Below are 15,551 nucleotides of genomic sequence, written 5' to 3' on the forward strand. Positions count from 1 at the left end.
TGATTGCTAAATTAAAAGTTGCTGTGTCTCATTATCAATCTTCTCTTCTCTAATGAATCTTTTTATTGTTGTTTAGGCTGCCCATTCAACTATCACACAAGACAGACAGAATTTTTTTAATTTCCTGCTTGAAGTTTTTTGTGAAGTGTCTTAAGCGAGGTTGCTATAAAAGTGTGGAGCAATTGCTATTTTTAACAATTTTAAACCTACACAAGCTAATTTCTGGTCAAATGATCACTGCATTCCCTGTTATCACTGAAGAAAATCAGAACAAGGTTTTCCTGTTCAACATAGCACCATATTGCACCAATGAGCAGTTTAACATAAAGTCCAAACTTCAGAAGATTAATAAAGCTAATTAGGATTTTAATTATTTCATTACTTTTTGATATATATTTGTTCACAAAATTGAAAGAAAGTGTAAAGATAGTTTGGTTGGATGAAGTTCCTCTATTTGCCAGATTTTTATTTATTTATTTTTTTTAATGCTCTCCCACACGTACTTAAACTCACACCAAAACACACCCACACACACACACACAGCCCTTATACAGCAGTTTAGGATTGCAACATCATGCTGCTGATGTGATGCCAGCAGGATTTAGTCTTGTGTAAGCCTAAGGTCATTTCCAGTTCTTTGATTTTGTGTGATTCTAGGGGATACATGCACCTCCCAATTTTTGTAACTTCGTGCTCCATTTAAAATGGATGATTTCGATGCTCTAGCAGAGCTGGTTCTCCTGTATCAGCATTTCTATGATCCCTCTATGAGAGATCCCAAAGATAATCAGACAGTTCAAAACTCACAGAAGAATACTGCACCAACATATAAACGCCTCCACCGTGCACGGAGCCTTGCACCACACTTCAGAGCGCTACTATAACTGAGCCTTAATGCTGCGAGCGCTGCAGCTTTGTAGTTTACTAAAATCTGACGATTTCCTACATATATAAGCCGCTCTGGATTATAAGGCGCACTGTCGTTTTCAGAGAAAATTGAAGGCTTTTAATTGCTCCTTATAGTCCAGAAAATACGGTATTTGTTAGAGAGCCAGTCTAACTTTACAGCAATGTTTGATTTAATATGCTACCAGATACCACCCTGCATAATTGTTCTAAGCAAAAACTCGAGTGCCCTTTTAATCCCCCCACACACACACACACACACACACACACACACACACTTTTTTTTTATCATCAGGTTGATTTGACAATTGTTATTTTCTTGGTAGTAAGCATGCACCAGTTTCAAGGTAAACCACGATTTTAAAACGTCTTGGTGTCAAACCCTTTATATGTGTCTGCCATACCTTACTTGCACTTTAAATGTATAAAAGTGAGAGACTTTGGGTTTTGTTTTTGTAAGCAGAAGTTCGCTTCCATCCCCATTTGTTGCTGCAAGCTGACAGCCAGGTTTTGTCCCCCCCAGCCTTTTCTCCTCATTAAAAAAAGACAAGTCAAGTGTTTCCATTCAACAAAAAACAGAGGAACATGCTTGTGTACTAGAAAAGCAACAAATGTTAGCAACAAACTACCAGAATTGGCTTGGCTGTCAGTAAAAAGAACAGCCAATCAGTTTCACCATAATGCAGATTATTAAGTAACTAACAGCTGGTCAGTGTGATCTACCCCAGACATGCTGTCCTTAATCTGTAGTAGAGAAAGTTTTGATTGAGTTTAACTCTTATTTGTCTCATATCTTCTAACGAGCTTTCCATTTAGTTAAACTCTGCAGTGACAGAGAGACACAAGGAGCACGTGGCTGTAACTTTTGAGCAGCATTTGTTTCTTCCCAAAGTCGAACATCTTTGTGGCAAGATAAGTCATTTAAGTCACCCACCAGGTGACTTAAGTCTGTGGGCCCACTTTCTGGTGTTTTTAACTGGAATAACGTCAAATTTTAAATCGGATTATATGGAAACTTGTTATTGATTTTTATCACCCTTTGAGGTCTGCAGTTTATTCCACCACTTGGAGCAAGTTAAACATTCAATCATCCATCAGTTCTGGCCTGTATCTAGTAGGTAATTAAGAACTGCTGACTGAATTGCCTCTGGTCCCCATCTGCATCCCTCAGTGTTTCCTATTCACACCCTTCTTATTTTCTGTGTGAGAGTTAAGTGTTGATTTGGTAACTCCATGCTTTACTGGCTGGAAATCTATAACAGGTGGTTCATGGTTTCAGGCTTTTCTGTGAGCACAGAGAATGATTGAGAGAAGGAGGGTGTGTACTGAGGCTTCTTTTAAGGCTTTACTTTAAAACGTGTCAGAGCCTTTTTGGCTTCTGTTTCTTATCCAGAGTGAACTTTGTGACTCAGCTGCTTCTATAATTATTAATACTTTAAGACATAATTGGCTTATTCACATCTCTTTAAATCCACCTTGTAGCTATGGTTATTCTATGTTCTGATTTTAAGTTTCTTTAAAATCATTTTCTCTTTAAGAGTGTCTTACTGAGATGAGTGAAGTGTTTCAGAGTTGGTGGACATTAAGACTTGTCATGATTTGTTTCTGATTAAGGTTGCTGTAATCCCAGGAGTCATCAAAATAAATCCAGTATCTAAAGTCTGACATATGTTCAGACCCTGATAACTTTTGGTCACGACACTGAATGGTTTTAATGGATGTCGGATGTGGTTTAAACATTTTTTAAATATATGCTTGTATTTATTATGCATGTTCATGACCTGAGTCTTTGTTCATGAGTTTATTGGAACAGAGGATCTGTGGTTTAAAAACAGTGTTATTCAGTTTTTTGTGCGTTACACCTTTTATATACTTTTTATCCAAATTTTTTCCTTTAGTCAGAACCTCAGTCATGCTACTGAATCATAAAAATATTTTTAGGGTCTGATGAAACCTGTTTTTATTTTTCTAGATTATTTTACAAATTTTACAAATCTTGAGTGTTTATAGAAATATTAGTCCTATGATGGGCGAATCATGTTTGTTATGATTGAGGTAGGCATATTTTCTCTGTGAAAGTCCACTTAATGTGGTTTTGTGCCAAGAAGTTGTAGATTGGCTGCAAGCTTCAACCCGAGACGCCTGGCTAAAGTGTTTTTCTGTCCAATTAATGGTTCTGGCTAGTAAAACATGGCTAAACTTTTGTTTTCTGCCCACAGGACTTGGGAGTGAGACCCCCATTAAACTCTGCAATCCAAGGTTGTTACAGAAGCGAGCACTGAGGTAAAAAAAAAGAAAAAAGCCCATCGGCATTTTTACATTTAGATTTTTCCTGTTTAAATCATACTTTAAAGATTGCCAAGATACTTCTGAAATAATAAAAACTGATAGAGGTCATGTGAAACATTGGAACACCACTAAATCATTATCATAATATAGCTCTTAAGACTTCAGACTCTGAGTATGAGAATTAAATATTTGTAAATGCTATAGATGCTTAAAATTTGTCACAGGAGTCCTGATTGAATGATTTTGTTTGACCAGGACATTATTTTGTTAAAAACCAATATTAATATCAAGTTCTAAAGTTGGAAGAATTAAGTGCTGTGTTTAACATAATTAGGCTGTGAAAAAATAGAAATTTAAAGTGAAATTGTCAGATCAGTATAGAAAGTTACAAAAGGAAATGGGTCAGTGCAAAGGTCAGGAGGTCACTATCAGATTTCTTACATTAGCCATCTTAAGATGCTGGACAGACTTCTTAAACCTAATAAGTTTGATGTGTCACATGACCCTCTTCCCATTGGGAAAAAAACAAAAGTTGGATCCTAAATGGCCGCCATGGTCACCACCCATCTTGAGAAGTTTTCCCCCTCCCGTATACAAATGTGGCACAAACAGGAAGTTAATATCACCAACATTCCCATTTATTAAGATGTATCCATAAATGGCCGACCCTGTACTACTGTCTGAACGTAAAGATGGCAGATGTTTTTGAGATTTGATTCTGGTAGATGAACTTTTTGTACATGAGGTCAAAGCTCACTCAGACATGGCTGGTCAGTTTTAGGTGGGCTACATGCAGACAACAAACAAACCAGAAAGCTGGTAGTGCTCAGATAAGTGTGGCTGGTGTAGAGATGCCAACAGACCACTACATCTTTTCTGTTTCTCTGTACATCAGATTATTTCTGATTCAACCAAATATTTGCCTATCACAGGCTCAAACTCTGTGGGAAGCAGGTTCAGGGACTTTAGAATGCCAAATTTTGTGGGGCATGGCTTTGATAAATTTCATGTTGGAAAAATTGTAAAAATATTTATTCATGATCTTTGTGCTCACCATTTTTTTCTTTATGGAAAGGGCAGAGGGAAAAAAAGCAAAATCCATGTTTTCTTATTTTTTAGTAATTTTTCAACATCAGAAATATAATTCTAACGTTTCTGTAGCTCTACTGAAATTGCCTTTGCTTTGTTTCTCTTTTAAAGGCATACTAATCTCTAGGAGAGGCAGGTGTGACAGTAAACTTCTAAACCTCTACAGACCATAAATATTTCTCAGACATTCAAACCAATAATTCTTATTGCAGTACTTTTTATTCATGTGGAGGCCTGTCTACAGTAGTTCAGATTGATTCTATAGCCAAGTTCTCTAAAATTGTCTACTGTCTATAAACGAATCCAGTTACCCAAAGCTCAGTCTTGTTGCAACAACAGCGGGTGTCTGACCTTTTGTTTCAGCTTCCAGAAAGAATTCTACTTTGATGAAAAAGACGACCCAGCCAGAAACACTAAGGACATAGATGTTAGACTCTCTGCAAATCTCCCAAGAGGTCAGTAAGTTTAGTTTAGGTCCTTTTTGGTTTTCTTTCTTAACACTTAACATTTCCACAAAAAGATAAAAATTGTTTGTGTGGAAATTCAGGTAGATTTGAGGCAACTATTTATTTATATATTAATAAAAAATGTTCACTGTTAATTTTTTTTCCTCCCAAGTCTCTGAACTGAGGAAACTATTTGAAGGCATTACCACAAGTGCAAGTGACTGGGAAATGAACAGGTAAGGCAACAACTGATATTACCACGAGACTGGAAAAGTTGTAGGGCTATGGGTAAAAACATGGCTTAGGTTGACCATACTTTCTTTTTTGACTATTAAGAAAAGAGCGCGTTGCTCGAAGATTGGAGGGTATAGAGGGTGAGGTTTATCCATCTCTAATGCCAAACATGGTGGCCAATCGGCTTCTGGAAGAGGACACACCACGATACACCAGGGCATCTGACTCCTGTGAGCCTCATGCTGGTGAGACAAGTACATCTATATAAAATAATTTATTTCTATTGCACTATTCAAACTCGCTTTGTCTTCTTTCTGTGAAGTAGTGGTCCAGCGACACACCACGGAAGGGTTTGAAAATTCAAACATCCTGCTTAAGTCTCTAGATCGAGATTCTGGAGTTGGATACAAACCTAAACACCAGTCCTCCAACCACTCTGAGCCAGTCCACAATTTGGGTTCATCAATTAATGCCCCGGAGCTGGAATCCAAAGCTGAACGCATCGCCCGCTACAAGGCTGAGCGTCGCCGACAATTGGCAGAGCGCTATGGCATCTCTTTGGATCAAGATCTTGACTTGGATTATCCTTCCCGTTTCACCCGGACCTGGAGTGAATCAGACAGCTCAAAAAGTCAGCAACAAGGGCAGTCTTCGAGGACTGAAGGCAAGGACCCTACCTTGAGTGCTCCCACCAGCACTGCGATCAATAACCCAACAGCAGAAGGCTCAGTACCACCACAGAACCACCCTGACACAGACTTTGAGGTTGCTCAAGCCAGAGTGGACTCATTCTCAGAAAGGGAGAAGCTGATGAACCTGGAAAATTGGCGCAGGGCTGCTCCACCTGATTCTTCATCTTCCTCTTCATATATGGATATGACTTCATCTTCCATCTCTGCCAACCTACCTGCTAAAGATTTGGTTTCATCGATGCTACCCGGCTCACCCAAGATGAGCGTGCCTGCTTCTCTGTCCTCACCTAAACATGAAGTTTCTCCAGAAGATCTGTTCATAGAGCAGCAGGCCCATAACATCCTCAACAGACAGGGGTGAGTGCTCTTCACATCCCTTCACATGGTGTTTTAATTTTGTTCTGTGATCACTTTGTATCTGCCAAAGTGTAATAGATTGGATATCTGTGTCTAAATAATTTGTCTTGTGTTGTAAGGCATTTCTTCTCCATGGTTCCCAGCTTCCTTTCAAATCTGGATACACAAGCAGAACTCTGCTTATCTCCCTTTACTTCTGTGTCTGCATTAGCCATCAGCTTTTCTCATTCACGCATGCACAAAGTTATCCTCCTGGTATAAAATCTGTCAGAAACAGACCATCTTCCTTAAAGATCCGGAGCTGGCCACCTGTTTTCTTTCTACAGATTTTATGTGTCTTAGTTGAAGATGTCAAATTGGTGTGCCTTTTGCAATTTCTAAGCAAGGTGTTACTGACAAAGTTGTTTTAGTTCAGAAGAATAATATCTGAGGTGACAACAATTGATTTCATATTGATCTACAGTGAATCTACAGGTAAATTGCTACTTTTAGAAAAAACAATGCCTGTCTGGACTCTACTACATAATTTGAGACCCTGCCTTTTTAAAGGTTCTGTTTAAAAATTGGTTTTATTTTAATTTCTTGTCTTAGTTTACTGGTGCAAATAACTAACAAGTTGCATTTATTTGGTAGCAAATGAGAATTTGTGGTATAAGTTTCAATACCTGTCTCGCTCACATATAAGTCAGAATTTAGTCATCTGGTTTATACAGCATGGGTATCTAAAACTGGTACATATTCTCGGTTAGCCAGGTCATGGAAAAGTGCTAAGTGCTTGAATAGAAGCAAATCAGACTTTTCTAGTTTCTTGAAGATGTATGGAGTCAAACCCAAAAAGCATTTTCAGTTCTCATAATAGAACTGAAATGGCAAATTAAAAAGAAGTGATAATTTTTTTCATCTTACTTCATCTTTCATCAGCATGTGCACCTCTACATGCTCCTCTTCTTAAGTTTGGATATAAAAACTCCCTGACCCAGTTTAGAAACTTGGGTAACTGTTGCAAACAAGGTGAATATCTCAGTCTACATCTGACCAGGCCATCGTTGTCCAACTATTTGTGTTTCTGTTTGCCCCCTTTCTCTGTTCCTCAGTGTCTGTCTCAGGTTTCAGAACTTGGCCAGGACATATTTCTTTGTGGTGCAGATGGGGTGTTGTGTTACAGACCAGCTCAGTGTGACTCCTTGGTTACATCTCTGACCCACAGCTGGGTTTGATTAAAATTAACCAGGCCTGAGAAAATGGTAACAGAGGAAAACTAGCGTTCTCTGCCTTGAAAACTTGAAAAGTGACAATTTGTGACTTGTTACTTTATTTAGGTCTTGATCGTCAAAGTTCTTTTTTTTTCTTGATAGTGGTCTCAATTGGGTTTTTCAATAAAATAATATTTTTAGAATCTTCCAGAGATCTTTATACAAATTATAATCAATTAGTGGTGACAAGCAGACTACAAAACACTGAGAAGCAAACTGAAGGCAAAATGAATGACACGAGGAGCACAGGAAGAACACACAACATAAACTAAATGGAAACGGATCCACTAGATAAACAAAACACAACCTGAATCATAAAAAAAAACAACCAAGAAAGCACCATAATAAGGAAAAACAACAAGAATACCCACATTCTCACAGAAGTTGAGTTTTGCTGCTGGTGGCTGAGTTCTTCCTCACTGTGGTCAAGCTCAATGTGAAGGTAGTGGTGTACCTTTTGTGAGCTCCAGAAATGAGCTCAACAGACTGTTCCCCACACACCTAGTTATTTACTCATGTTTCCCAATGGTTTTCCATTGGAGCAGTGCAGGAACGAAGCTTAGTACTGATTGGGTGCTCAAGACTGATGCCCAGGGCAACACCTACTCCCTCATCAATTGGCCATCAAGGTAAACTCCTGCCTGGTTGTCTTATCCCAGTATCATTGACTGTTCCCCATCAACTGGACTAAAATCCAAACCCATCAATCATCTGAGCAGCACTTCTTAAACTGCTTGTCATCCCAGGACCCAGAACTGCTGTGCTGTTTACTTACTATGGGACCTGTGTTAAGTTTTTACAAAACAACAAGGCTAAACTATCTTCACTGTTACAGCTCCAGTCCCTTTGGCATCAAACCATAACTTCATCTCTAATGCATCTGTTGATTTGTTTATTTTAATTACCATGTGAAAAGTAACAGTTTGAAAAAACTTTGCTGTTTTATAAAAGTGGTATCTCACTGGACTGCTACTAGTTGGCATTCGTCAGAGAGTTTCCAGAATGTTTTGTGGGATTTATCGATTTTCTCATGACTTGCAGAGGTGTGCAGTTTTGTTGCTTGACTTTTGAACATAATCAAAACCTTTGTGCAACAAATTTTCTCTCAGAATAGCCAGAGGCAACGTGGGCATCTCAAACTTCAATTGTGTCATGGGTGTCTTGAACCCATCTCAAGAGTACTATATCTGTTTTTGACACTTCCACCGGAGGTGTCTGGTATGATGCAGGTGGAGGTGAGCACAGCCTAAAATAGTTATGCAAGCCTTCCACACAAAAAGAAGCTCTGATTTTCAAAAACCAGACTTTTAAAACACTGCCACACTGCTCGCTGGTTACTTGGTCTCAAAGACTCAAATTTTCAGTCAGACTACAACAAAATTTCATATTTTTCTTGCAGTTTTGAGTCACAAACTCATCTTCAACAATCACGGCCCTGTGAGATACCGCCTCAAGTGTGAGCAATTTACAACCACTTACCTTCTGGTAAAAGTAATTTATTAGACTGCTTTACCAAAAGCAATATCTTTTGCAATTGTGTGTTTTGATTTCATTGTGTGGTGTACACCTTGCTGTTTTAGTTCTGTACCATCTGAGCTGTTCTCCTTGCCGTGGTCCATGACCACTGTTGTGAGGATGTTCTTAACTTGCAAACAATAATTGATTTGGAAAAAGCACTTTTCATATCTGACAAACACACATTTTCAACCAAACACAATTGAACCCACATTCTGCTTTTTCCTATTTGACACGTTTTAACATAAATTTACAGTATCAATAAAGCAAATGTTTTCTAATGTTTAGTGGAATTGCACATAAACAAACCTATGACTTCCGGTTGTACATAAGTTCCACAAATACAACAAGTCTGTTTCTTAAAACGTGTACTTCCAACTAGTGCTAGTTATTTTAAAAAGCTTTACTCAATCATTGAATGCGATACCATGGCTAAACATAAAGAGGAAGGATATTCAAAAGTTTGGTTTGCAACTAGTAAATGACTTTTATTTTAAAGAATAAGAACTTTCTATCAGTTATTCAAGGCATGCAGATCTTTTCAGAAGTTTATTTTTTTCTTGTAAATGTGAAGGTTGCATCAAATAAAGACATTATCAGATGCTTTACTCATGTTTCATAAAGTAAACATCTACTAGATAATGTCTGAATATCAGTATGTCATCACTGGTGCAAGTCTCTTTATTAAAATCAAACCAGAAAGAATCAGTTTTTCACTTTCTCCTGAAAAGACAACATACTAAATCAATAAAGCCTGAGGAGCTGGGTTCTGTTTGTCTTTGCTATACTGTTTCTGTTCATGTCTTACAAAAACTAACCATTTCTTTGTCTCCCTAAAGAATAAAAGGTAGGGAGACGTTTGCCAGAGATAAGGGCCACCAGAACAACCCAGATATGGGTAATGCTACTGAAGCACCAGTGTACCACAGACAGCAACACCAACATCGACACCTGGCCCAGACCTCTTATCACAGAGACCCGGCGGGCCCCCACCAGGCCTATTCCCAACCTCACCATCAACCCCAAGCTCAGCTAAGTCGATCTTGTCAGCAGGAGGGACAAAATGCTGGCAGTTATGCTAGTTATCTGTCCATGGCCTCAGGTCCCACATTCAAAACGGGGCAGCAGCAGCAACAGTGGGTCCATGAGGATGAGACCGAAGAATTTGAGGGTGGAAAAACAAAAGGTCTTCTTAAGAGCAGAAAAGCAGTCCTTCCTTCAGAGATTCGTCGCAAGGAGAGGAGTACCGAGGACCCATTCAGACGAAGAGGAGAGGAAGAAATGGGGATGTCCAAGATGCACCAGACAGGGCAGGCTTCCAAAGAGACACATACACGAGTAGTTGCTGCAGGTAGAATGAGGACTGAGGAATCGGAGTGGACAGCCTGTTTGCAGATACCAGATAGGAGACCACAAGAGCAAGATAACGCTATTTATATTCATAAAGTGCCGACCAAAACCTACATCCAGCCCAGAACAGTTCAAGGTGACTCCACCTCCAGAACACCACTGAACCGCTTGGTGCCTGATGCTGGTGAATCCAGAGGATTGACTCAAAGGAGTTTGCAGCTCCAGCTGGATTGTCCCAGAGAAATTAGAGAGGATGCTGGTAACAAAGAGACTCACCAAGAAAGTCGAGTGTCTGTGGCCAGGCTCAGGAATTCATACATGGATTACACCACCACACCTCCAAGCAGACGCAGGAATGAGCTGTAGGTGGAAAAGTTGATTGGTGTATTGTTGCTGCTAACTGACTGGCTGCTGTGAAATTTAACACCGACTCTTGTTACCCGAAATCAGCTGGCTACTGAGCAACTAACAGCAACTAAATCAGTTGTAAAGTTGATGTGAACTTACACAAAGTACTTTTCAAATGACATTCCCACACTAATCTCCTAACATTAGACCTCCTGTAGAACAATACTTTTCTGAATTGATCGGTCTCATTTGGTTTTACAGGGGGCCCAGTAAATTTGTGTGTGCCTTAACTGCTAATAAACCTGCATGGCCTTGCTCACATGCTCAATTTAAAAACCAGAGGTGTGGTTGAAGAGTTGGCCCCTGTGCTTTTAAAGAGATCCATTTATGCTGCTTATTCCTGGGGAGAGTAGAAAGACCTCAGAGAGGTTTAGGACCCAGCCAATTACTTCTGCTGAACGCCAGGAGAATGATAGGTATTCCTTTTGACTTGAAAATGCATGATGTAAGGCAGTGACTCACTGGGTAGCAACATTTGCAAGGGAGTCTCCAAAATGTCTTGAAATTTTCACTGGGGTTTTCAAGTTCCTTGCTTGAGTAGAAGAGGCTCGCAGCATTGTCACTTAATTTTTGAACATGTTTAAAACAATCTGTGGCAAATTTTCTCCCAAAATGGTCAGTTATCAGGGGTGTCTCAAACCCTTCTTGATTTTGTTGCATGCATCTCCAACCCATCTTAAGAGGGTGAGAATTATATTTTGACACTTCCTTGGGAGCTGTGCTCTGACAGAAAGCATTCAAGGCTACAGCCCCAAACCCTCCAGTTCTAACAATCATGCTGACAATTATTTTAAAAAATTTCATTTCAGATTTGTACTCCTCTAGATTGGGTTTATGAGTGACTGCCAAGTTGGATGCAAAGTGGGCCACGTGAAGATGGGCAAATAAATAATGTGCATGGCTGAGAATACTGTTTTGCAAGCAGTGCTCACAAAATAAGCCATGATTTTCAAAAATTGGCCACACAAAATTTGGAAAAGAACTCATTGGTTGCAAACACTCAGAATTCAGTAAGACTGCTCCTAAAAATTCACCCATTTTATTTTAGTTCAGTTTTGAGCTGCCAGTAAGTTTTACTGTGCTTAGTGAGGAACACTGGAAACATTTGTCATTATGCATGAGAAAGAAATCAAGACACTTACTCCTTGATGCAGGGAGTTGTTACCTTTTTAACGTTTTTTGTTGATCAGTTAAAAAATAATTCATTGTGTGCTGTACAACTATTAGTTCTAAATATTAGGATTCTCACACACAAGTGAACATGAACACATTCCTTTAATTTTGCCCCTCTAACATTGTTATGAAACAAGAAAGCTTAGAGGCTGACGGTCCCTTTGATTTGGGCTTTGGCACTAGTTATCACGTAACCACACAGCAAAAGCATGAATTGATCTTTGTTGGGAGTCGGTTCAAAGATCATGGACTGAACAGACTTCTTCTGTAAAGTAGTTTAATTCTCTGGCTTAGTCTGCTTTGCCTTTCCCTTTTTCCATTTTTTCCCTCCCAATTCTCTCAGTTGTGTTCCATGCAACCATAAATAACTCATTTTCACAGTATCTCTTCACCTTGTATGCTAGGAGCATTCCTCTCCTTAACCAATCATTTCTTTTTGATATAACATTGCTTTCTATTGATTGTCTTTTTTCTTTTTTTTTGAAGGTCTTGTGTGTTCTCAGAGTTGGCGTCTACAGAAGGTAAGTTGTTTTTCTCCATAAACTTATATATATCTCAAATCTGCTTCTACTAGTTTAAAACTCTGGCATGAAAGATGGCAAGTGCTGATCATTTCTGTAAGGAAGGCTGGCCCTTACGTTCACTGGTACTTTTTTAAAAGCAGTAAAAGTGTTTCAGCTTTTTGCTGGTGAGTCAAATAAACATAATTTTATTTTTCACTTTAAGTGTAGTTAATTTTGAGAATCAATATAGATTGTCCCTTCAGTACTTGTATTTCAGTGCTGCAATCAGTTTTTGATTGTTCTATTACAAGCCTATGGATTGTAACAATTAAAACAGTGGCTGCAGTTACAGCCAGGAACAAGTAAACAAAATGTAACTTGAGGGACTTTGTGTTATCTTTGTTGCTGTCATAGTCTTCCGCTTGTTTGAGTCCAGGTCCCAGGGACCGAAGCCCTGACTGCTCTCTTCCTAGCCACTTCTGTCAACTACACACACACACACACACAAAAAAAATCATTCTCAGGCAAGCTGAAGGTTGGAATCCCTCCAGCGTGTCCTAGGTCAGCCCTGGGGCTTCACCCTCAAAGGACATACCTGGATATCCTTGGTCCTCAATTTATCTAAAGGTCTGACCCCATAGAGCAGGTGTCCAATCCTGGTTCTCGAGGGCCACTATCCTGCATGTTTTCCTTGTTTCTCTGCTCCAACACACCTGATTCAGTGATTAAATCACCTCTTCATGTTCTGCAGAAGTCTGTTAATCAGCCATTGATTCAAACCAGGTGTGTTGGAGCAGAGAAACATGCAGGATAGTGGCCCTCGAGGACCAGGATTGGACACCCCTGGCTTATCTCCCTGTTCACCATAACTGGTTGGTTGATCACCCACATCATTGTGGACACTGCCTCGATCTGCCTGTGTTTCTCCTGCTTCCTCCTTTCCTCACTTATGAACAAGACTCCAAGTTGCTTAGACTCCTCCACTTGAGGCAAAACCTCTCTCCTGGCCCAGAGTGGGTAGTCTACCATTTTCCGGCTGAGAATTATTGCCTCAGATTTGGAGGTGCAGATTCTCAGTCCCGTTGCTTCATGCTTGGCTGCAAATCTTCCTAGCCAGAGCTAGGGGTCACAGTTCGGTGAAGCTAAGAGGACCACATCATTCACAGAAAGCAGAGTTGAGATCCTCTTGCCACCAAATCTGACACTCTCCACCTCTCGGTTCTGCCTATATATGCTGTTAATGAAAGTTATGAACAGAACCAGTCACAAAAGGCAGCTCTGGCAGAGTCTAACCCTCACTGGAAACAGGTCTGACTTACTGCCCACTTCCTTGGTACAGGGACTAAATTGTCCTTAGTAAGGAGCCATGCATCCTATAGTCCTGAGGCCCCACCCCTACAGGATATGGTCATACACAACCTCCAAATACACAAAACACATGTGGGGAATGGTTAGGAAAACTCCCATGCTGCCTCTAGAACCTTTTTAAGGATAAAAAGCTGATCCATGGTCAGGACAAAAAACACTTTGCTCCTTTTCAGTCTGAGGTTCAACTCAAATTATCGACCAGACCCTCCTCTTCAGTAGCCCAAAGTAGACCTTTCCAGGTAGGCTGCATGTGAACCCGCTATAGTTGGAGCACATTTTCTGGTCACCATTCTTAAAGATGGGCACCACCACCCTAGACTGACGCTCCATGGGTACTGCCTCCAATGACCAAACAATATTACAGAGGCATGGCAACAGTCCTAGAACACCCATAGCCTTGAATTACTCAAAACTGATCTCATCCACCTCAAAGACCTCTGCCCCTAGGACTAACCGATCCATAATTCCCTCCCCCCTCCGTCACCCTCTGCAGTCTGGTTCATCAATGGAATACGTTTTGGTGAGATTGAGGAGCTCCTCAAAGTATTCCTTTCATTTTGGTGAAATCTTTTATATGATGTTATGCAGAATCTCAGGTGATATCACAAAACTGTAGAAGATAGTTAGCGGTCAGTATGTGTTGAGGATAACATTGAGCCACTACTACATTAAATTTTAGCTTAATATCTGTAAAATTGGCTGAGTTATAGCCATTTTTGTGTTTGCTAATGTCAATTAATTGTGGCAACTCCAAATGTGAAGCTGTTGTACATGTACAGCCAATGATTATTTCTTGAAAGTTTCATCAAAATCCATCTGGTTGTCTGAGATATTTTGAAAACACAATAGACAAACATAAGCACACAGACAAATGTTACCGCTTCACCTTCTGTAGTGAGCAATAAACAGAGTTTACAGAGTTAACGGGTCTCACAGTAAGATAAAAGCGCCACTGAGGGCACTAGCAGCTCATCTGCTTTCTATAAACACATTTTTCTGACAAGAATTATGTGGAGTTGAGCACAATGAAGTCAATCAGAGGAAATGGTTGTTTGGTGATGTCATGTGTCTTGCAGCGTGTGTGTGTGTGTGCGCTCGTGCACTTGAACACACACCTGGTTTAAAACTCTGGCACGAAAGGTTCTTTGAAGAAATGCTAGGTCACTCATTTTAGATCAATTTGTTGTGGTATTTTAAGATATTGTATAATTACTTTTCAGAAGAAAAGATACGTTATCAGAAAACTGTAATACCTTTTTACTTGACTTTCTGTAGCTGATGAAGAGAAGCTGGATGAACGAGCCAAACTGAGTGTTGCAGCCAAGCGCTCTCTCTTCAGGGTAAGGTTCAGATTGTTTTTTTCTTTAAGTACATTGTTTCCACATTAAGCTAAAACAAATGTTTCCGTTTATAGACTCAAACATTGACACTATCTCTTGTTAGATTTCTTGCTTATTACTTTGTGAATTTAAAGCTAAAATTATGAATTATATGAAGCATTTTACTAAAACCAACATTTTATTGGAGCAGATTTGACCTCATATATTCAATAATAAACATAAACCTGCTCTGTAGTTTCTGTATCTGACAGGATATAATTCTTAACATCTGCCCCAATATCCAGGCACTAGAGAAGAGCTTTGATGGTGAAGTTCATAATCCACGATCCAGGAATGCAGCAGTGGACAGGAGATTAAGACGGACACACGACCGATCTAGAACTCAGCCGGTCACCACTGAGGAAGTTGTCATAGCAGCCACGTGAGTCTTGATGTGCTTAGATTAAAGCCAAACTACCTTCAACGAAACATCCAGCAGCATTTAATGGAAATTCCAAGCACTTAAACACATTAGAGTGGTAGAGCATCGAATGTCCCATCTTCACTGGATATATTTATTTAAAAAAGTAATTTTCTCTTTTGTTTAAACCTTTGGTGTTTAGACCTTTTTGAAGATTTTTGAAAATGT

At 39.6% G+C, this 15,551-nt stretch overlaps 1 protein-coding gene across 16 annotated transcripts in view; it reads left to right on the plus strand.

The window, feature by feature from the left end:
• svila (supervillin a) overlaps positions 1-15,551 on the plus strand; it is an 83,891-nt gene that overhangs the window by 29,026 nt on the left and 39,314 nt on the right. For 10 of the 16 annotated variants that reach the window (XM_037973221.1, XM_037973222.1, XM_025002588.2 and 7 more), the window contains 10 exons: positions 3,126-3,189; positions 4,648-4,739; positions 4,903-4,966; positions 5,067-5,209; positions 5,287-6,013; positions 7,812-7,895; positions 9,621-10,493; positions 12,199-12,233; positions 14,859-14,923; positions 15,208-15,344. In XM_037973221.1, coding sequence (XP_037829149.1) covers positions 4,959-4,966; positions 5,067-5,209; positions 5,287-6,013; positions 7,812-7,895; positions 9,621-10,493; positions 12,199-12,233; positions 14,859-14,923; positions 15,208-15,344 — 2,072 coding nt within the window. In that variant the 5' untranslated portion in view covers positions 3,126-3,189; positions 4,648-4,739; positions 4,903-4,958. The remainder of the gene's footprint in view (positions 1-3,125; positions 3,190-4,647; positions 4,740-4,902; positions 4,967-5,066; positions 5,210-5,286; positions 6,014-7,811; positions 7,896-9,620; positions 10,494-12,198; positions 12,234-14,858; positions 14,924-15,207; positions 15,345-15,551) is intronic. The other 6 variants (XM_017440417.3, XM_017440418.3, XM_025002589.2 and 3 more) reach the window with 5 other exon arrangements.

Source organism: Kryptolebias marmoratus, linkage group LG21 (genome assembly GCF_001649575.2).
Source record: "Kryptolebias marmoratus isolate JLee-2015 linkage group LG21, ASM164957v2, whole genome shotgun sequence".
NCBI lineage: Eukaryota > Metazoa > Chordata > Actinopteri > Cyprinodontiformes > Rivulidae > Kryptolebias > Kryptolebias marmoratus.